At 42.2% G+C, this 15,319-nt stretch overlaps 1 protein-coding gene across 2 annotated transcripts; it reads left to right on the forward strand.

The window, feature by feature from the left end:
- The first annotated feature begins 12,479 nt into the window (after window positions 1-12,479).
- On the forward strand, window positions 12,480-15,082 carry LOC124683518. 2 transcript variants are annotated; one of them, XM_047218015.1, is made up of 4 exons: window positions 12,480-12,605; window positions 12,709-12,947; window positions 13,329-13,439; window positions 14,871-15,082. In XM_047218015.1, the coding sequence occupies exons 1-4, from the start codon at window positions 12,544-12,546 to the stop codon at window positions 14,933-14,935; spliced, it is 477 nt and encodes a 158-aa protein (XP_047073971.1). In that variant the 5' UTR covers window positions 12,480-12,543; the 3' UTR covers window positions 14,936-15,082. The 2 variants fall into 2 exon arrangements, with proteins under 2 accessions (XP_047073971.1, XP_047073972.1); XM_047218016.1 differs by having other exon boundaries at window positions 12,735-12,947.
- The last annotated feature ends 237 nt before the right edge of the window (window positions 15,083-15,319 follow it).

The following is a 15,319-nucleotide window of genomic DNA, read 5'->3' on the forward strand; positions in this document are numbered from 1 at the left end:
GTATCATCATAAAAGTAGCATGGAACATAAGAAATTATAGATACGTTTGAGACGTATCAAGCATCCCCAAGCTTGGTTCCTACTCGCCCTCGAGTAGGTAAATGATAACAAGGATAATTTCTGAAGTGACATGCTATTATAATCTTGATCAATACTATTGTAAAGCATATGAGATGAATACAGCGATTCGAAGCAATGGTGAAGACAATGAATAAACAACTGAATCATATAGCAAAGACTTTTCATGAATAGTACTTTCAATACAAGCATCAATAAGTCTTGCATAAGAGTTAACTCATAAAGCAATTAATTCTTAGTAGAAAGCTTTGAAACAACACAAAGGAAGATATAAGTTTCAGAAGTTGCTTTCAACTTCAACATATATATCTCATGGATAATTGTCAACACAAAGTAATATAACAAGTGCAATAGGTAAACATGTAAGAATCAATGCACGCAGTTGATACAAGTGTTTGCTTCTAAGATAGAAGGAAATTGGTAAACTGACTCAACATAAAGTAAAAGAATGGCCCTTCGCAGAGGGAAGATGGATTACTATTTTTGTGCTAGAGCTTTTCATTTTGAAAACATAGAAACAATTTTATCAACGCTAGTAATAAATCATATGTGTTATGTATAAGACATCTTATAAGTTGCAAGCCTCATGCATAGTATACCAATAGTGCTCGCACCTTGTCCTAATTAGCTTGGATTAACATGGATTATCATTGCATAGCATATGTTTCAACCAAGTGTCACAAAGGGGTACCTCTATGCCGCCTGTACAAAGGTCTAAGGAGAAAGTTCGCATTGGATTTCTCGCTTTTGATTATTCTCAACTTAGACATCCATACCGGGACAACATAGACAACAGATAAAGGACTCCTCTTTTAATGCATAAGCATTCAACAACAGATAATATTCTCATAAGAGATTGAGGATTAGTTGTCCAAACTGAAACTTCCACCATGATTCATGGCTTTAGTTAGCGGCCCAATGTTCTTCTCTAACAATATGCATACTCAAACCATTTGATCATGAAAATCGCCCTTACTTCAGACAAGACGAACATGCATAGCAACTCACATGATATTCAACAAAGGTGTAAAAGTTGGTGGTGTCCCCAGAAACATGGTTACGGCTCAACAAGCAACTTATAAGAAATAAGATACATAGCTACATATTCTTCACCACAATAGTTTTTAAGGATATTTTCCCATGAGATATATATTGCAAAGACAAGGAATGAAATTTTAAAGGTAGCACTCAAGTAATGTACTTTGGAATGGCAGAGAAATACCATGTAGTAGGTAGGTATGGTGGACACAAATGGCATAGTTTTTGGCTCAAGGATTTGGATGCACGAGAAGAATTCCTCTCAATACAAGGCTAGGCTAGCAAGGTTGTTTGAAGCAAACTCAAGTATAAAACGGTGCAGCAAAACTCACATATGAACATATTGTAAGCATTATAAGACTTTACATCGTCTCCTTGTTGTTCAAACACCTTAACCGAGAAAATATCTAGACTCTAGAGACCAATCATGCAAACCAAATTTTAACAAGCTCTATGTAGTTCTTCATTAATAGGTGCAAAGTACATGATGCAAGAGCTTAAACATGATCTATATGAGCACAACAATTGCCAAGTATCAAATTATTCAAGACATTATACCAATTACCACATGCAACATTTTCTGTTTCCAACCAAATAACAATGAACGCAGCAGCTTTTAACTTTAGCCATGAACATTAAAGATAAAGCGAAGAACACAAGTGTTCAAATGAAAAAGCGGAGCGTGTCTCTCTCCCACATAAACATGAATTTATTCAGAGAATGAAAATAACAAAAAGAAAATAAAAGCACACAGACGCTCCAAGTAAAGCACATAAGATGTGAACGAATAAAAATATAGTTTCACTAGAGGTGACCTGGTAAGTTGTCGATGAAGAAGGGGATGCCTTGGGCATCCCCAAGCTTAGATGCTTGAGTCTTCTTGAAATATGCAGGGATGAACCACGGGGGCATCCCCAAGCTTAGACTTTTCAGTCTTCTTGATCATATTGTATCATCCTCCTCTCTTGACCCTTGAAAACTTCCTCCACACCAAACTCAAAACAATCTCATTAGAGGGTTAGTGCATAATTGAAAATTCATATATTCAGAGGTGACATAATCATTCTTAACACTTCTGGACATTGCACAAAGCTACTGAAAGTTAATGGAACAAAGAAATCCATCAAACATAGAAAAACAGGCAATGCGAAATAAAAGGCAGAATCTGTCAAAACAGAACAGTCCGTAAAGAAGAATTTTTCTGGAGCACTTAACTTGCTCAGATGAAAATGCTCAAATTGAATGAAAGTTGCGTACATATCTGAGGATCACGCACGTAAATTGGCAAATTTTTATAAATTTTCTACAGCAGGGGCGGCTCAATTTCGTGACAGCAAGAAATCTGTTCCTGCGCAGTAATCCAAATCTAGTATTGACTTTACTATCGAAGACTTTACTTGGCACAACAATGCAATAAAATAAAGATAAGGAGAGGTTGCTACAGTAGTAACAACTTCCAAGACACAACAAAACAGTAGCAAAATAAAACATGGGTTATCTCTCAAGAAGTGCTTTCTTTATAGCCATTAAGATGGGCTCAGTAATTTTAATGATGCACTCGCAAGAAATAAGAGTTGAAGCAAAAGAGAGCATCAAGACGCAAATTCAAAACACATTTAATCCTAACCCACTTCCTATGGAAAGGAATCTTGTAAATAAATAAATCATGTAGGCATAATGCAACAAGCATAGGAAAACTAGACAAGCGCAACTTCAAGATTTTCAGCATATAGAGAGGTGTTTTAGTAACATGAAAACTTCTACAACCATATTTTCCTCTCTCATAATGATTTTCAGTAGCATCATGAACAAACTCAATAATATAACTATCACATAAAGCATTCTTATTCACATGCATAAAAGTATCATTACTCTCCACATAAGCATAATCAATTTTATTAATAATAGTGGGAGTAAAACTACCATAACCATCATTGTAATCATCATAAATTGCAGGCATGGTATAATCATAATAACCTTTATCCTCCATAGTAGGTGGCACCAAAATAGCACTATCATTATAATCATCATAAATAGGAGGCAAAGTATCATCAAAGTAAATTTTCTCCTCAAAACTTGGGGGACCAAAAATATCATGCTCATCAAAACAAGCTTCCCCAAGCTTAGAATTTTCCATAGCATTAGCAACAATGGTGTTCAAAGCATTCATACTAATAAAATTCCCATTAGCATGCATATAAAGTTCCATGGGTTTTTTAATTCTCTCTTCAAAGACATCATGTCCTAATTCAAGATAAAGTTCATAAAGATCTCTCATATTTTTGTTGTTTTCCATTAAGCCTAACTAGTGTAAACAAGAAACAAAAAGATGCAATTGCAGGATCTAAAGGAAATAGCTTCGAGCACTCACACACCGGCAACAGTGCTAGGAAATAGCTTAGTAGTCGGAGGATGTGAATACCTTTACCTTACCTCCCCGGCAACGGCGCCGTGAAAATAGCTTGATGTCTACGCACGCTTCTATTCCCGTAGACGGTGTTGGGCCTCCAAGAGCGAGAGGTTTGTAGAACAGCGAGCAAGTTTCCCTTAAGTGAATCACCCAAGGTTTATCGAACTCGGGGAGGAAGAGGTCAAAGATATCCCTCTCAAGCAACACCGCAATCACGATACAAGAAGTCTCTTGTGTCCCCAACACACCTAATACACTTGTCAGATGTATAGGTGCACTAGTTCGGCGAAGAGATAGTAAAACACAGGTGGTATAGATGGTGGTAATATTGCAGGAAGTAAAGATGCAGTAAACGAACATGTAGCAGAACAGTAAATAAACGGTGTCAGAAAATAGCTTGCTGGCGTGGGAGGCAATTCTTTGTGGTGTAACTTTTCTATTCGGAAACAAGGCCTAGGGATCATACTTTCACTAGTGGACACTCTCAACATTGATCACATAACTGAATAAACAAATACTACTTTCTCTACACTCTCTTGTTGGATGACAAACACCATTCATTGTGTAGGGCTACAAGAGCACCTCAATGCCGGAGTTAACAAGCTCCACAACATTCGATGTTCATATTTAAATAACCTTAGAGTGCATGATAGATCATTGCAATTATACCGAGTACTAACATAGCATGCACACTGTCACCTTCAGGCTATGAAAGGGGGAATAGATCACATCAATACTATCATAGTAATAGTTAACTTCATAATCTACAAGAGATCACAATCATAACCTATGCCAAGTACTACATGATGCACACACTGTCACCATTACATCATGAAGGAGGAATAGAATATTTTAATAACATCACTAGAGTAGCACATAGATGATATTCAACTAGATCACAAAGCTCATGCTCACATAAAGATCACATGGGAGAGAGAGATGAACCACATAGCTGCGGTACAGCCCTTAGCCTCGGGGATGAACTACTCCCTCCTCATCATAGGAGACAACAACGTTGATGAAGATGGCGGTGGTGTCGATGGAGATGCCTTCTGGGGGCACTTCCCCGTCCCGGCGGCGTGCCGGAACAGAGACTTCTGTCCCCCGAATCTTGGCTTCACGATGGCGGCGGCTCTGGAAGGTTTTTCGTATCGTGGCTTATTTGTTTAGGGTTTTCACGACGGAGTCCTTAAGTAGGCGGAAGGGCAGCCTCGGAGGGGCCCTGGTGGGGCCACACAATAGGGGGGCGCGCCCCCCCTTGGGCCGCGCCGCCACCACGTGTGGGGCCCCCAAGGCTCCCCTCTGGTGCCTCTCTGGCTCTCTGGAAGCTTCCGGGAAAAATAAGGTTCTGGGCGTTGATTTCGTCCGATTCCGAGAATATTTCCTTTGCAGGATTTCTGAAACCAAAAATAGCAGAAAACAGCAACTGGCCCTTCGGCATCTCGTCAATAGGTTAGTTTCGGAGAACGCATAATAATGACATAAAGTGTGTATAAAACATGTGAGTATCATCATAAAAGTAGCATGGAACATAAGAAATTATAGATACGTTTGAGGCGTATCACTTTTGCGCGTTGAAACTGGATATGCGGAAGGCTTATGACCGGGTTGAGTGGAAATATCTAGAGGAGATTATGCTTAAGCTGGTGTTCAGCCGGCGGTGGGTCACTCTGGTGATGAGATTGGTGACTAGTGTATCCTTCTCTGTGCTCTTCAATGGAGTGTCACAGGAGGAGTTTCAGCCGACTAGGGGCATCCGCCATGGTGACCCTATTTCCCCCTATTTGTTTTTGTTGGTGGCAGAGGGCCTTTCGTGCCTTTTAAAAAACCATGACCAATCATCAGCGCTTAATGGAGTCCAGGTGGCTTCCACAGCCCCGGCTGTGAACCACCTCCTTTTTGCAGATGATAGCCTGCTGTTCTTCAAGGCGAATGCGGTGGGTGCGAGAGAAGTTAAAGAGGTATTGGCGAAATATTGTAATGCCTCAGGACAACGGATTAATACGGACAAATCATCTATTTTCTTCACTAGAAGGTGTCCGGAGGGTATCAAGGGGGACATCAAAGTGGAGCTCGATGTTCAGAGAGAGACGCTGAATGAGAAGTATCTTGGTATGCCAGCGGATGTGGGCAGGTCCAAGAGTGGAGCTTTTAAATATCTGAAAGACAGGGTATGGAAGAAGGTGCTTGGTTGGCTGGAACAGCTCTTGTCAGTAGGGGGCAAAGAGATTCTCATAAAATCAGTGGTCCAAGCGATACCGACTTTCTCTATGTCACACTTTAAGCTACCCAAAGGACTATGTGAGCATATCAAATCAATGCTTAGAAAGTTCTGGTGGGGCTGCAAGGACGGCGCTCGGAAGACCTGCTGGGTATCATGGGAGAAAATGACCCAGCCGAAATTTGCTGGAGGTTTGGGGTTTAGGGACATTGAGCTCTTCAATCTTGCCTTGCTTGCACGACAGGCTTGGCGGATCCTACAGGAGCCAGATACTCTGAGTGCACGTGTGCTGAAGGCTGTCTATTTCCCTTCCTCGACCCTCTTGGAGGCCGAGCTAGGCGGACATCCTTCGCAGGTTTGGCGTGCTATAGTGGAGGGGCGTGATGCCCTTCGTATTGGCCTGATACGCCGCATTGGTGATGGTAGGTCTACTGATGCCTCGGACGGATAATTGGTTGCCGCGGGACGAGCGACTGATCCCGGTTGCCCCAAAGAAGGATGAGGCACCAAGGCGAGTATGTGACTATATTATTGCCTCTTCAGCGGCTTGGGACTCGGACAAAATTGAGGAGTTCATTCTGCCTATGGATGCGGAGATAATCCAAGGTATTCCGTTGTGCACACGGATTCAAGATGATTTTTGGGCGTGGCACTTCGAGAAGTCGGGCATTTTCTCAGTTCGTTCAGCATATCGCGCTTTGGTGAATGTGAAACGCACGAGGGAGGACTGGATTGAGGAACGGCCAGGATCTGCGAATGCAGTTTCAGAGGGGAAGCTGTGGACTAAACTTTGGAAGTGCTCTGTTCCATCAAAAGTTAGAGTGTTTCTTTGGCGTTTGGCTCAATGCTCATTACCTACGGGGGATATCAGACATCATAGGGGCATGGCACCGTCTCCATCCTGCTCGATCTGTGGTATGGAGGATTCTTGGCGTCACTCTTTGATCGATTGCACCATGTCAAGGTGCATATGGGCTCTCTCAACCCCAGTCATAGCGGAACATGTCAGTTTGTCTATCGAGCCGTCTGCCAGGCAGTGGTTGTTCTCTATGTTTGAATCAATGGACCACGATGATTTGACGAGGATGTTCGTCACTCTCTGGTCAATCTGGCACGCTAGGAGGAAGCTGATCCATGAAGATATTCAGCAGAGTTCGGCGGCGACACATGCCTTTATAGACTCCTTCCTCCGTGACTTGGGGAGCACGTCTTCGGAGCCGAAGGAGAAGAAGGGCGGGTCCACTATCGAGCAGGTGAGGGGTTGGCTACCACCGCCTGCTGACATGTGCAAAGTTAATGTGGATGGCGCAGTTGCGAGGTCGCAGCAACGTGGTGCGGTTGGTGCCGTGTGTCGCTCGCGCAGTGGCGTCTTCCAGGGTGCATCTGCAGTGGTCTTCGAGGGCATCACCCATCCAGGTTGTTTGGAGGCCCTTGCATGCCGAGAAGGAGTTTCTCTAGCCACCGATCTGAACATGGGCGCGACCATGGTCGCGTCCGACTGTTCGGAGGTGGTGCAGGGATTGCGACAGGGGAAGAACCTAGGGCTGTTCAGCCATATTCTCCAAGAGACGGAAGCTATGGCTAAGAATCGAGGGAGGACGAGCTTCTGCCATGAGGGCAGGCGCTTCAATGTCGACGCTCACAAATTAGCTAGGTTAGCTACTACCCTACCCGTGGGTCGCCATGTTTGGTTTGGTACTTCTCCGGAGGGGTTAAATCTTCCTGTAAACATTGTTCCAATTGTTGAATAAATGGTTGGAGCTTGGCTAAAAAAAAAAAAAAAAAACAGAACCGATTCAGAATTGTCCGATTCACCCCTCCACATACTACACCAACTCTTGCAATACGTTCACTAAAAAAAACTCTTGCAAATACGTTGAAGTGGGTCAGTCAACCTAAAAAAATACCAGCTTCTTTGCGTTTTGGGCCCTTAAAATTAGCCAAACAAGACATGCAATCCAAGGGGAAAAAAATAGCGTATATGCAAAATCTAGGTCGTTGTTGTCCAAATATGCAATCCGAGCTCCCTTTTGCCGTACACACAAAAACCAAGGCAGAGCTTCTCAAGACATAAGTTTTAGTTGTCCAACCTTCCACCCTCGCCACCACCATCACCTGTGATCAATTCTAGCCATCCCCGTCATTGCTCTCGCCTATTAATAATCGTCCGCTGCCATATTCCCCCACTTCTAAGAGCTCGTCGATACTAATTTATGCTCCTCATGATGTCGTGAAATCTGCCATTGACGGTGGCCACGTGAATGGCCAAGCGATTTCCCCTCTTCTATAGCTGGCTCAAACCGGTCACAAGGGCATCGCCCAAGCTGCTCCTACCTCTAGGCGAATCGACATGGGCTGATCCCATGACGCCTTACATCAGTGGTGAAGATAACTGCACCTCCTTGCCGCCCCACCATGCCCACCTCCGCCAGCCCATCACCCCTGCATCTCCCTCTAAACCTTCTCCATGTTCGCAAGGCCCCCGCACAAGCAACCTCAACCTTAACCCCGTCGGCCACCGGAGATTAAGAAGAAGAAGCTCACCATTGCGCACGTACCCGCCACACCCTAAGTCCTAAGTATATGCCTTGCAGGCGACTCGCGACCAGCGTTGCCGTCCCCGTCTGTAGCGAGATCCATGTAATGCTCATATTTGTCCGAGAAAAAATGGTTGGCTCGCGGCACGCCCAGGCTTCGACAAATTTCTGGGCCCGCCACTGAGGACAAATATACATGGCAAGAATAAGGAAGCTCTGGAAATAAATTATTAACAAGACACGATCAAACAAGCACATCCATCTTCTCTTAGTCATATGATTTTCCCTCAACTGAAATCTCCAAAAAAAAGAACCGTATCACATCACAGTTTGCTAGCGCGCGCTAGCCGCACTACCAATGACTACACGCCCACCTGCAGCGTCAAAGCCATTGTTTTTTTGCGTGTGTAGATCTTGGCTATCAATCCCACCGTGCACCTAGTGCACCCATGCACATATCTAAGAAATGTATATTGTTCAGTGAGCAACCACCTCGCTTGCACATCGTCTCGACTTCAGCGCCACCTCTCTAGATACACCGGGAGCCAGGAGGTTCTGATCAGGGAATAATTTGCAAAGGATTTTTTATTTCTATGGCTAATTGGTTTTAATATTAGTCATTTATCTAAACATAAATTATATAATTAATCAAATTTTAAATTCTTATCTAGTATACCAATTGTGTTAGCACAATCTTACTTGATTAGCCTTTTACAAAACTCACATTTTTCTTAAGAAAAATATCGATGCCATTTTCATTTAACACTACTACGCTACAACTATATTACAACTACTCCCAGTATATTAGTTGATTAATTGAGTAATATGGCAATGGTTCATATATGAACACATAGTAATAGCAAAACTTACATATAGTAACATAACTTGTTTCCTCATGCAATGATACTCATGAGGTTAGTGAGTATCATATACTATATATAATTAGTTAGTCACGTAATAGTGTATAATTACATCTATATATGTTTGTGTTAATCAAATGAAATGGTGGAAATAATGATGATGAAATTATTTGTCCATATTTCTGTGCAAGGAAATAATTTCTATATATGAAATATTTGTGTACATTAGATATATCCTTGGTGATTTATATATGCATAACTTTATTCTTTATTACCTCTTATATATCTCGAACAAGGTTCTCGACTGTACTATTTTATCTCTTAACTAGGTGCATTTACTAAGTGTTAATAGGTAGTCTATACCTCAAATTGAAAAATATATAATGACAGCGTTGCATCTTGTCGTGGCTCATTGCACATAAGTAGAACAATTGAAAGATCTAAGAACATTACAATGCATGTGTATAAGAGAAATAATTTTAGGACAAAAAGGTAGGAAATACTACTACAAGAGATAGTAGGCGGCCTTAGGTGTAAATCTATTGGGATTTGTCGAGTCTAAACTCATATTGTTGGGTGAATGGGCATAGTAATTTCGCCAATTAAAAGGTTGGTTACACGGACACTCGTTTGGGTGTTAAAACGTAATAACTCAAAATTTTCATTGAGTTTTCCTTCAAACAATATCCATACGCCCGATCCATACCCAGATTTAGATATTAATCTATCAACATTGCCAAAATCCTACTTCGCACCCTCCAGATCCAATCGATGATCCTCTCTGCCCCAGTTCACCACTCTAGCGACATGACATGGGGGTGTGGACTGGGGGCTTTGGTTTGGTTTTGGTGTTGCGGCGACATCACTCGGACGGTGATGGTACACTTTTCTCGGATACAAAAGTTCACCGTTTTGTAGTCTCGTTTTGGTGGCATTCAATATCGAGTTGTCGGGAAACTTGTAAGTGTGCCCTCTTTGGTCTTGAGGGATGATGGTTGTCTCTTGTTGTCATGTGTGACGTGGCTCTGAGCATTTCCATCTTATTCAACAACCCTTTTTTCGAGGCTTTGCAAGCAAGACTAACAACCTGGTCTTTTTGAAGCTACCACGGTTGTCTAACTAGACAAGGGTTGCGCTTCCACCAACATGCTTGTTGCTATTGCAAATCCCTATAACTTGTGGTGATTTAACGAGATTTGATATTCTATATAGGTGTTTCTACGTACTTTAATTGCTTATTCTCTTGAAGATGTCTATCACCGGTGAAAGCTATGGTACATCAAAGACGAGTTAAGCTATGACTTTGATGGTAATTTTGAGCCTACGAGTCATGGTTATATTTTCTTTGTTGTTTACTTTTTTCTACGTACATTGGTTTAACCCCTATTATATGGTTTTCTGTATGATGTCAACCTTATCTAGGAAGTTGCTATGAAACCGAGAGTCTATTTTCAATGATGTGTGTCCATGATCCGAAAATCTCAATCATCGATTGACCTCAATAAACTAGTTTGTGAATGCTCACTAGGAATCCTGGTTTGTTTAGAATACCACACGTGTATCAATGTTCCCAACTAATTTAGTAATATCATGGCACAAAACTATTATGAACTATTGGTATATAATAATGAACACTCTTTATTATTTGCCTCTAGGGCACCATATCCAACAACTTTTCCCCTCACCTAAATCCCTTTGTGTGGCCCGCAAGCACATGTGGCATGGCCGCCCCCCGGGAAACGCCACCAGGCCCCTTTTGGCGACACTAAGGAAGATGACATAGGCTACTGACATAGGCATCCCCAATGGGCTTGCCAAAGATGGTACCCGGGGTTTACTGAAGGCCCACAAGTCGAAGGATATGAAGTTCGGAAGCCCCGTTAGTATTAAGGAAAGTTAGAGATGTATTAGGAAATATAGAGACTTGTAACTCTACGGGTTGAACTCAAAGAGTCTCCCGGAATCTGTAATCTTGTGTAACACGGTATCCTCGGCTCCGCCTCCTATATAAGGGGGAGTCGAGGGATGAAGAGAGGATCGAATCCATTGTCAACGTAACCCTAGTTTTTTAATCGTCGAGTACTTTTCGGCTGAAATCTTCGAGATCTACTTGCCCTCTACTTCCAACTAAACCCTAGTCTACAATACGTAGGCATTGATAAGTTAATCCCTTGTCACCTGGGGCCCTCCCGCATGTGTCCTTTGGCGTGGTTGCTTCTCTGCACGTACTGAAAAATAACCTCGGAATTTCTCAGAATTTTGAAAATATTTTCTGTTTAGGATTTTCAAAAACGAAAACTGTCAAATCTGGATATTAAATAATTAAAGAATGTTATAAAGAGCAAAGCAAGTGCTAAAAATATTTAAAATGATATGAGTAAAATTAATGAATATCATACTATCATCTTTATCATATTACCAATGAGGTTGATCAAGTCTCATTAACTCTATGATAACATAGACTCATAATTTTATTATTATTAATAAAAGGGATAAAACTTCAAGATATCTCAAACTTGATTGGAATTGGCCCAATCATTATTGTTTCATACTTTCCTTTAGGAGGCGATATTGAAATCTCAATGCTTCCAACAAGAAGAGTCATTACTTTTAGGTGTTCACACTTTTCCTTTGTAAGTGCCTTAGAATTATTCTTGTAAAACAAGTGGTGTGGTCATTGCTCTTAACAACAAATGTTACTTTGTTCTCAGTACAATTAATCGCATCTCCTGCAATATATAGAAAAATTCTCACAAGAATAATACATAAATTATCATCTACATGCATATCTCATATAACAAAGTCTATAGGAATTTACACATTAGCAATAAAAACAAGAACATATTTACAAATACCAATAGGAAAAACGGTAGACTGATCGACAATTTGAAGAGAAACATAGTAGGGACTAACTTATTAAATTAAGCTTCCTATATAAATGAGAAAGGCATAACACTCACACCAAAACCCAAGTCACATAGAGCATACTTAACATAATCATTCTTAATAGTATAAGAAATAGGGGAGCAGCGTTTTGGAACCTGGGTCCAGATGATCCCTTTATCAGGACCGTTGAATTGTGTTTAGGGATGCGTGCCAGGAGATTTTCCTATCGATATACGGCGTGGCCGAAAACCAGCGACGAACAGTTATACGTGCAAATTAATGGTAGTGGGCCTAGGCTTTTGGAGACGGAGGAGTCGGGTTGGTGGATGCCGGTTAACGGGGGGCCGTGTTGGACCAGTGGGACAAGTTGAGGATGTGAAGCTGGACCTTTGATCCAGGTATGGCGGCCAGCTCCGCTCCTGGAGGGGATGAGCCCGAAATAAATGATGTTTCTAGACCGATCCAGAACTGTTACCTTCTTCCTCGCGAGTGGCCGGCGGAAAGAATCTCCATATGTGGCAACCACGAAGAGATGTTTTGCGGAGGCATAGTTTCCCGATGGATCCGGTTGGCAGGTATGCAGTTTCCTCACTATCCCTGCCGCGAGCGTGTCTTCTAATTCGAGGGGGCAGGAATCGTGTGATGAGGCTAATTTCCGATTTGACAACTGAATCGCAGTATGCCTATCTATGCGCCATATGCAGCTGAGGCAGCAATGGTGAGTTTGCAAGACGATGACTCGGTCAGCAGCAACGCTGGTCCGGCGGCGGCGGGCGGTGTGTCGGTGCTTGGTAACGTCGAGAATGGGAGTGCTTTCTACGATGGAGCTGCATGGTTGGCCTGGAGGAGCAGGTGCCCGCTGATTCCGCCGGATCAACTAGGCACGCCAATCCACAATCGCCCGGATAGACGAAGAGGTTAGCTGTTTCAGTTAAAATTTCAGTTTGGACTCCGTTCTCTGAACTCAGTTAAGTTGTCTTCTGAAAAAAATTAAGATGGCTGTATGGAAAAATCCTTAATGTTGCAAACAAGATCATGTTCTGTGCCTTTCTGAAATCAATGAAAATTGGAGGTTGTTTGTGAAGGTCAATCAAATTCTTTTTCTCGACTTTGTTTTTCTGAGAAAAAAGAAGACGAGACTATGTCTCACGAGTAGTTGCCTCCTATGCCAAAAATACTTATGTGTGTAGCTGTATCAATCTGTAGATGTATTTCTAACCAGATGTCCTTGCTAGCTTTTATTTTTGAATTTGTAAGCATATCAGTACTGAATGTGTGCAAATAACTGTGTTTTGTAGATTCTGTGTCGGCCGTTCACCACCTGATAGAACTCATTGCGAAAAACGTCAGAGTGCACTGGAGAAGTCGATCCGGTGTTAGTGTGTTACTCAGTGAAACTGGGAGACAAGGTCAGTGACCCCTGCCTGGGTACAACCTTTGACCCCCTAAGTGAGGCATACGGTTTCTATAATCTGTATTCCTGGGAACATAGTTTTGGGATTCAGATATGGAAAGATTGGTTAAATTCAGAGAATACGAAGTCCATGCAAGAAATCGTCCGCTCTATGTTACACATTTGATTATTTTGTGTTTGTGGTGGTGTACTCCCTCCGTCTATCTTAAAGCAAGGAAGAAATCACCCACCACTGAATAATTTTGATCTTGTGTCAGTGCCTAGCTCATTTTTGGATGGACTATTGTAGGACTGCATAGCTAACAAACATGTAAGGATTATTAAGAACATATGTGTGCACAGTTACACATGGTATGGTATGAAATCTTGCATCATATGCTTCCATGGATGGTAGAGATATCAACTTACATGACTGTAGATCAAGCTTGGTTAAGGCTGAGAAATTATAAATGTTTAAATCATGTCTTTGTACTCAGAGTTACAAAGGCTTAAACCACTCGTTTGTACTTTGCACTCACAGCTAACTAGTCAATAGTACCAACTATAAATGGGAGTTGTTCGGAAGCCATAATTTTAGGATTGATTGCCTTTTGCTACAAATTGTTGAATCACGGAATAAAGGAGTACCATTTGACCAAATGTTGCATCACCGATCGTCCTCACAGATCTTATTAGCTAGATTGTCACCAGCCATCAGCTACCACTGACCGGTTTCTGTTTCAGATCATTTGTCGCTCGGAAACTTTTCCAGACAGTACTGCTAGCTCCTTTGATTGAGTTGAATCTAAATTAATAACTAGAACATCCTGTGTCATGTATTTTGTTTACTCAAATGTACCGACGTATTTCGCTCAAAATGTTTCTAGAGGATGACACAAGTAGTGGTTCCCATGGGATTTATATGACTACTGCTTGAAATGATTTGAAAATTGGATGATTTTTATGCATTCCTTTTCCTAGTGTAACTGCATTCCTAATTTCTGTAATGTAATTTTTGCACTTTTTTTCAAAAAGGAGTTATGGTTCTGGGTGCTTTATATAACTTGGAGTGACCAGTAGGCAAGTATTATTTAACAGTAATGGGGTTGCATCATCTGGGCAACGTCGTTTGTCTAATATTGACTAAAACCATATTGTTGTGAAGTTCTATGTTAAGAGTAATGCTTCATCACACCAGTGAAATGTACAGTAGCATCATAGAATTACTGAATTACTACATGTTTATATGTAGAACTACTACTGAGGCAAAGAATGTTTACTACTGAATGTACAGTAGCATCATAGAATGTACAGTAGAGTCATAGAATTACTGAATTACTACATGAAAGAATGTTTACTACTGAATATCCAATACTGAATTACTACTAGGGCAAAGAATTTTTTTATAACTGAAGTCTAAACTGTAGTACTGTACCTTCTTCTTCAGGCAACAGGTACAGCTCAATTTCACCTTACTTGATCAGGGAGGAATGCGAGCACTTGATCAGATAACATTCAGTCAACAGCTACAGCTCGATTTCACCACTTGATCACGAAGGGCGTCGAGCACTTGATCAGAGAGGACGGTGAGCACTTGATTAGAGAGGACGACGGGCACTTGTTCTAGGACAAAGGCGACACACGAGATGACCAGGTGAGGAGAAGCAGAGGCCCCGCAGTGGCGCGCTGTCGAGGAGGAGCTGCTCAGCGGAGCAGCGTCGCAGCCGACGAGCGAACGGAGCAGTGGAGCAGAGGAGGACCGGCAGCGCGTCGAGCTCGAGCGCGGCCCCGCGAGCAGGCCAGGAGCGTTCCCGTGGAGCAAAGAGCAGGCTGGCGGCGAGCGAGGCCAGTGCGTGGAGCAGCGAGGCCTGCCGGCGGCGCAGTGGTGAGCCGAGC

This window comes from Lolium rigidum, chromosome 1 (genome assembly GCF_022539505.1).
Source record: "Lolium rigidum isolate FL_2022 chromosome 1, APGP_CSIRO_Lrig_0.1, whole genome shotgun sequence".
NCBI classification, from domain to species: Eukaryota; Viridiplantae; Streptophyta; class Magnoliopsida; order Poales; family Poaceae; genus Lolium; species Lolium rigidum.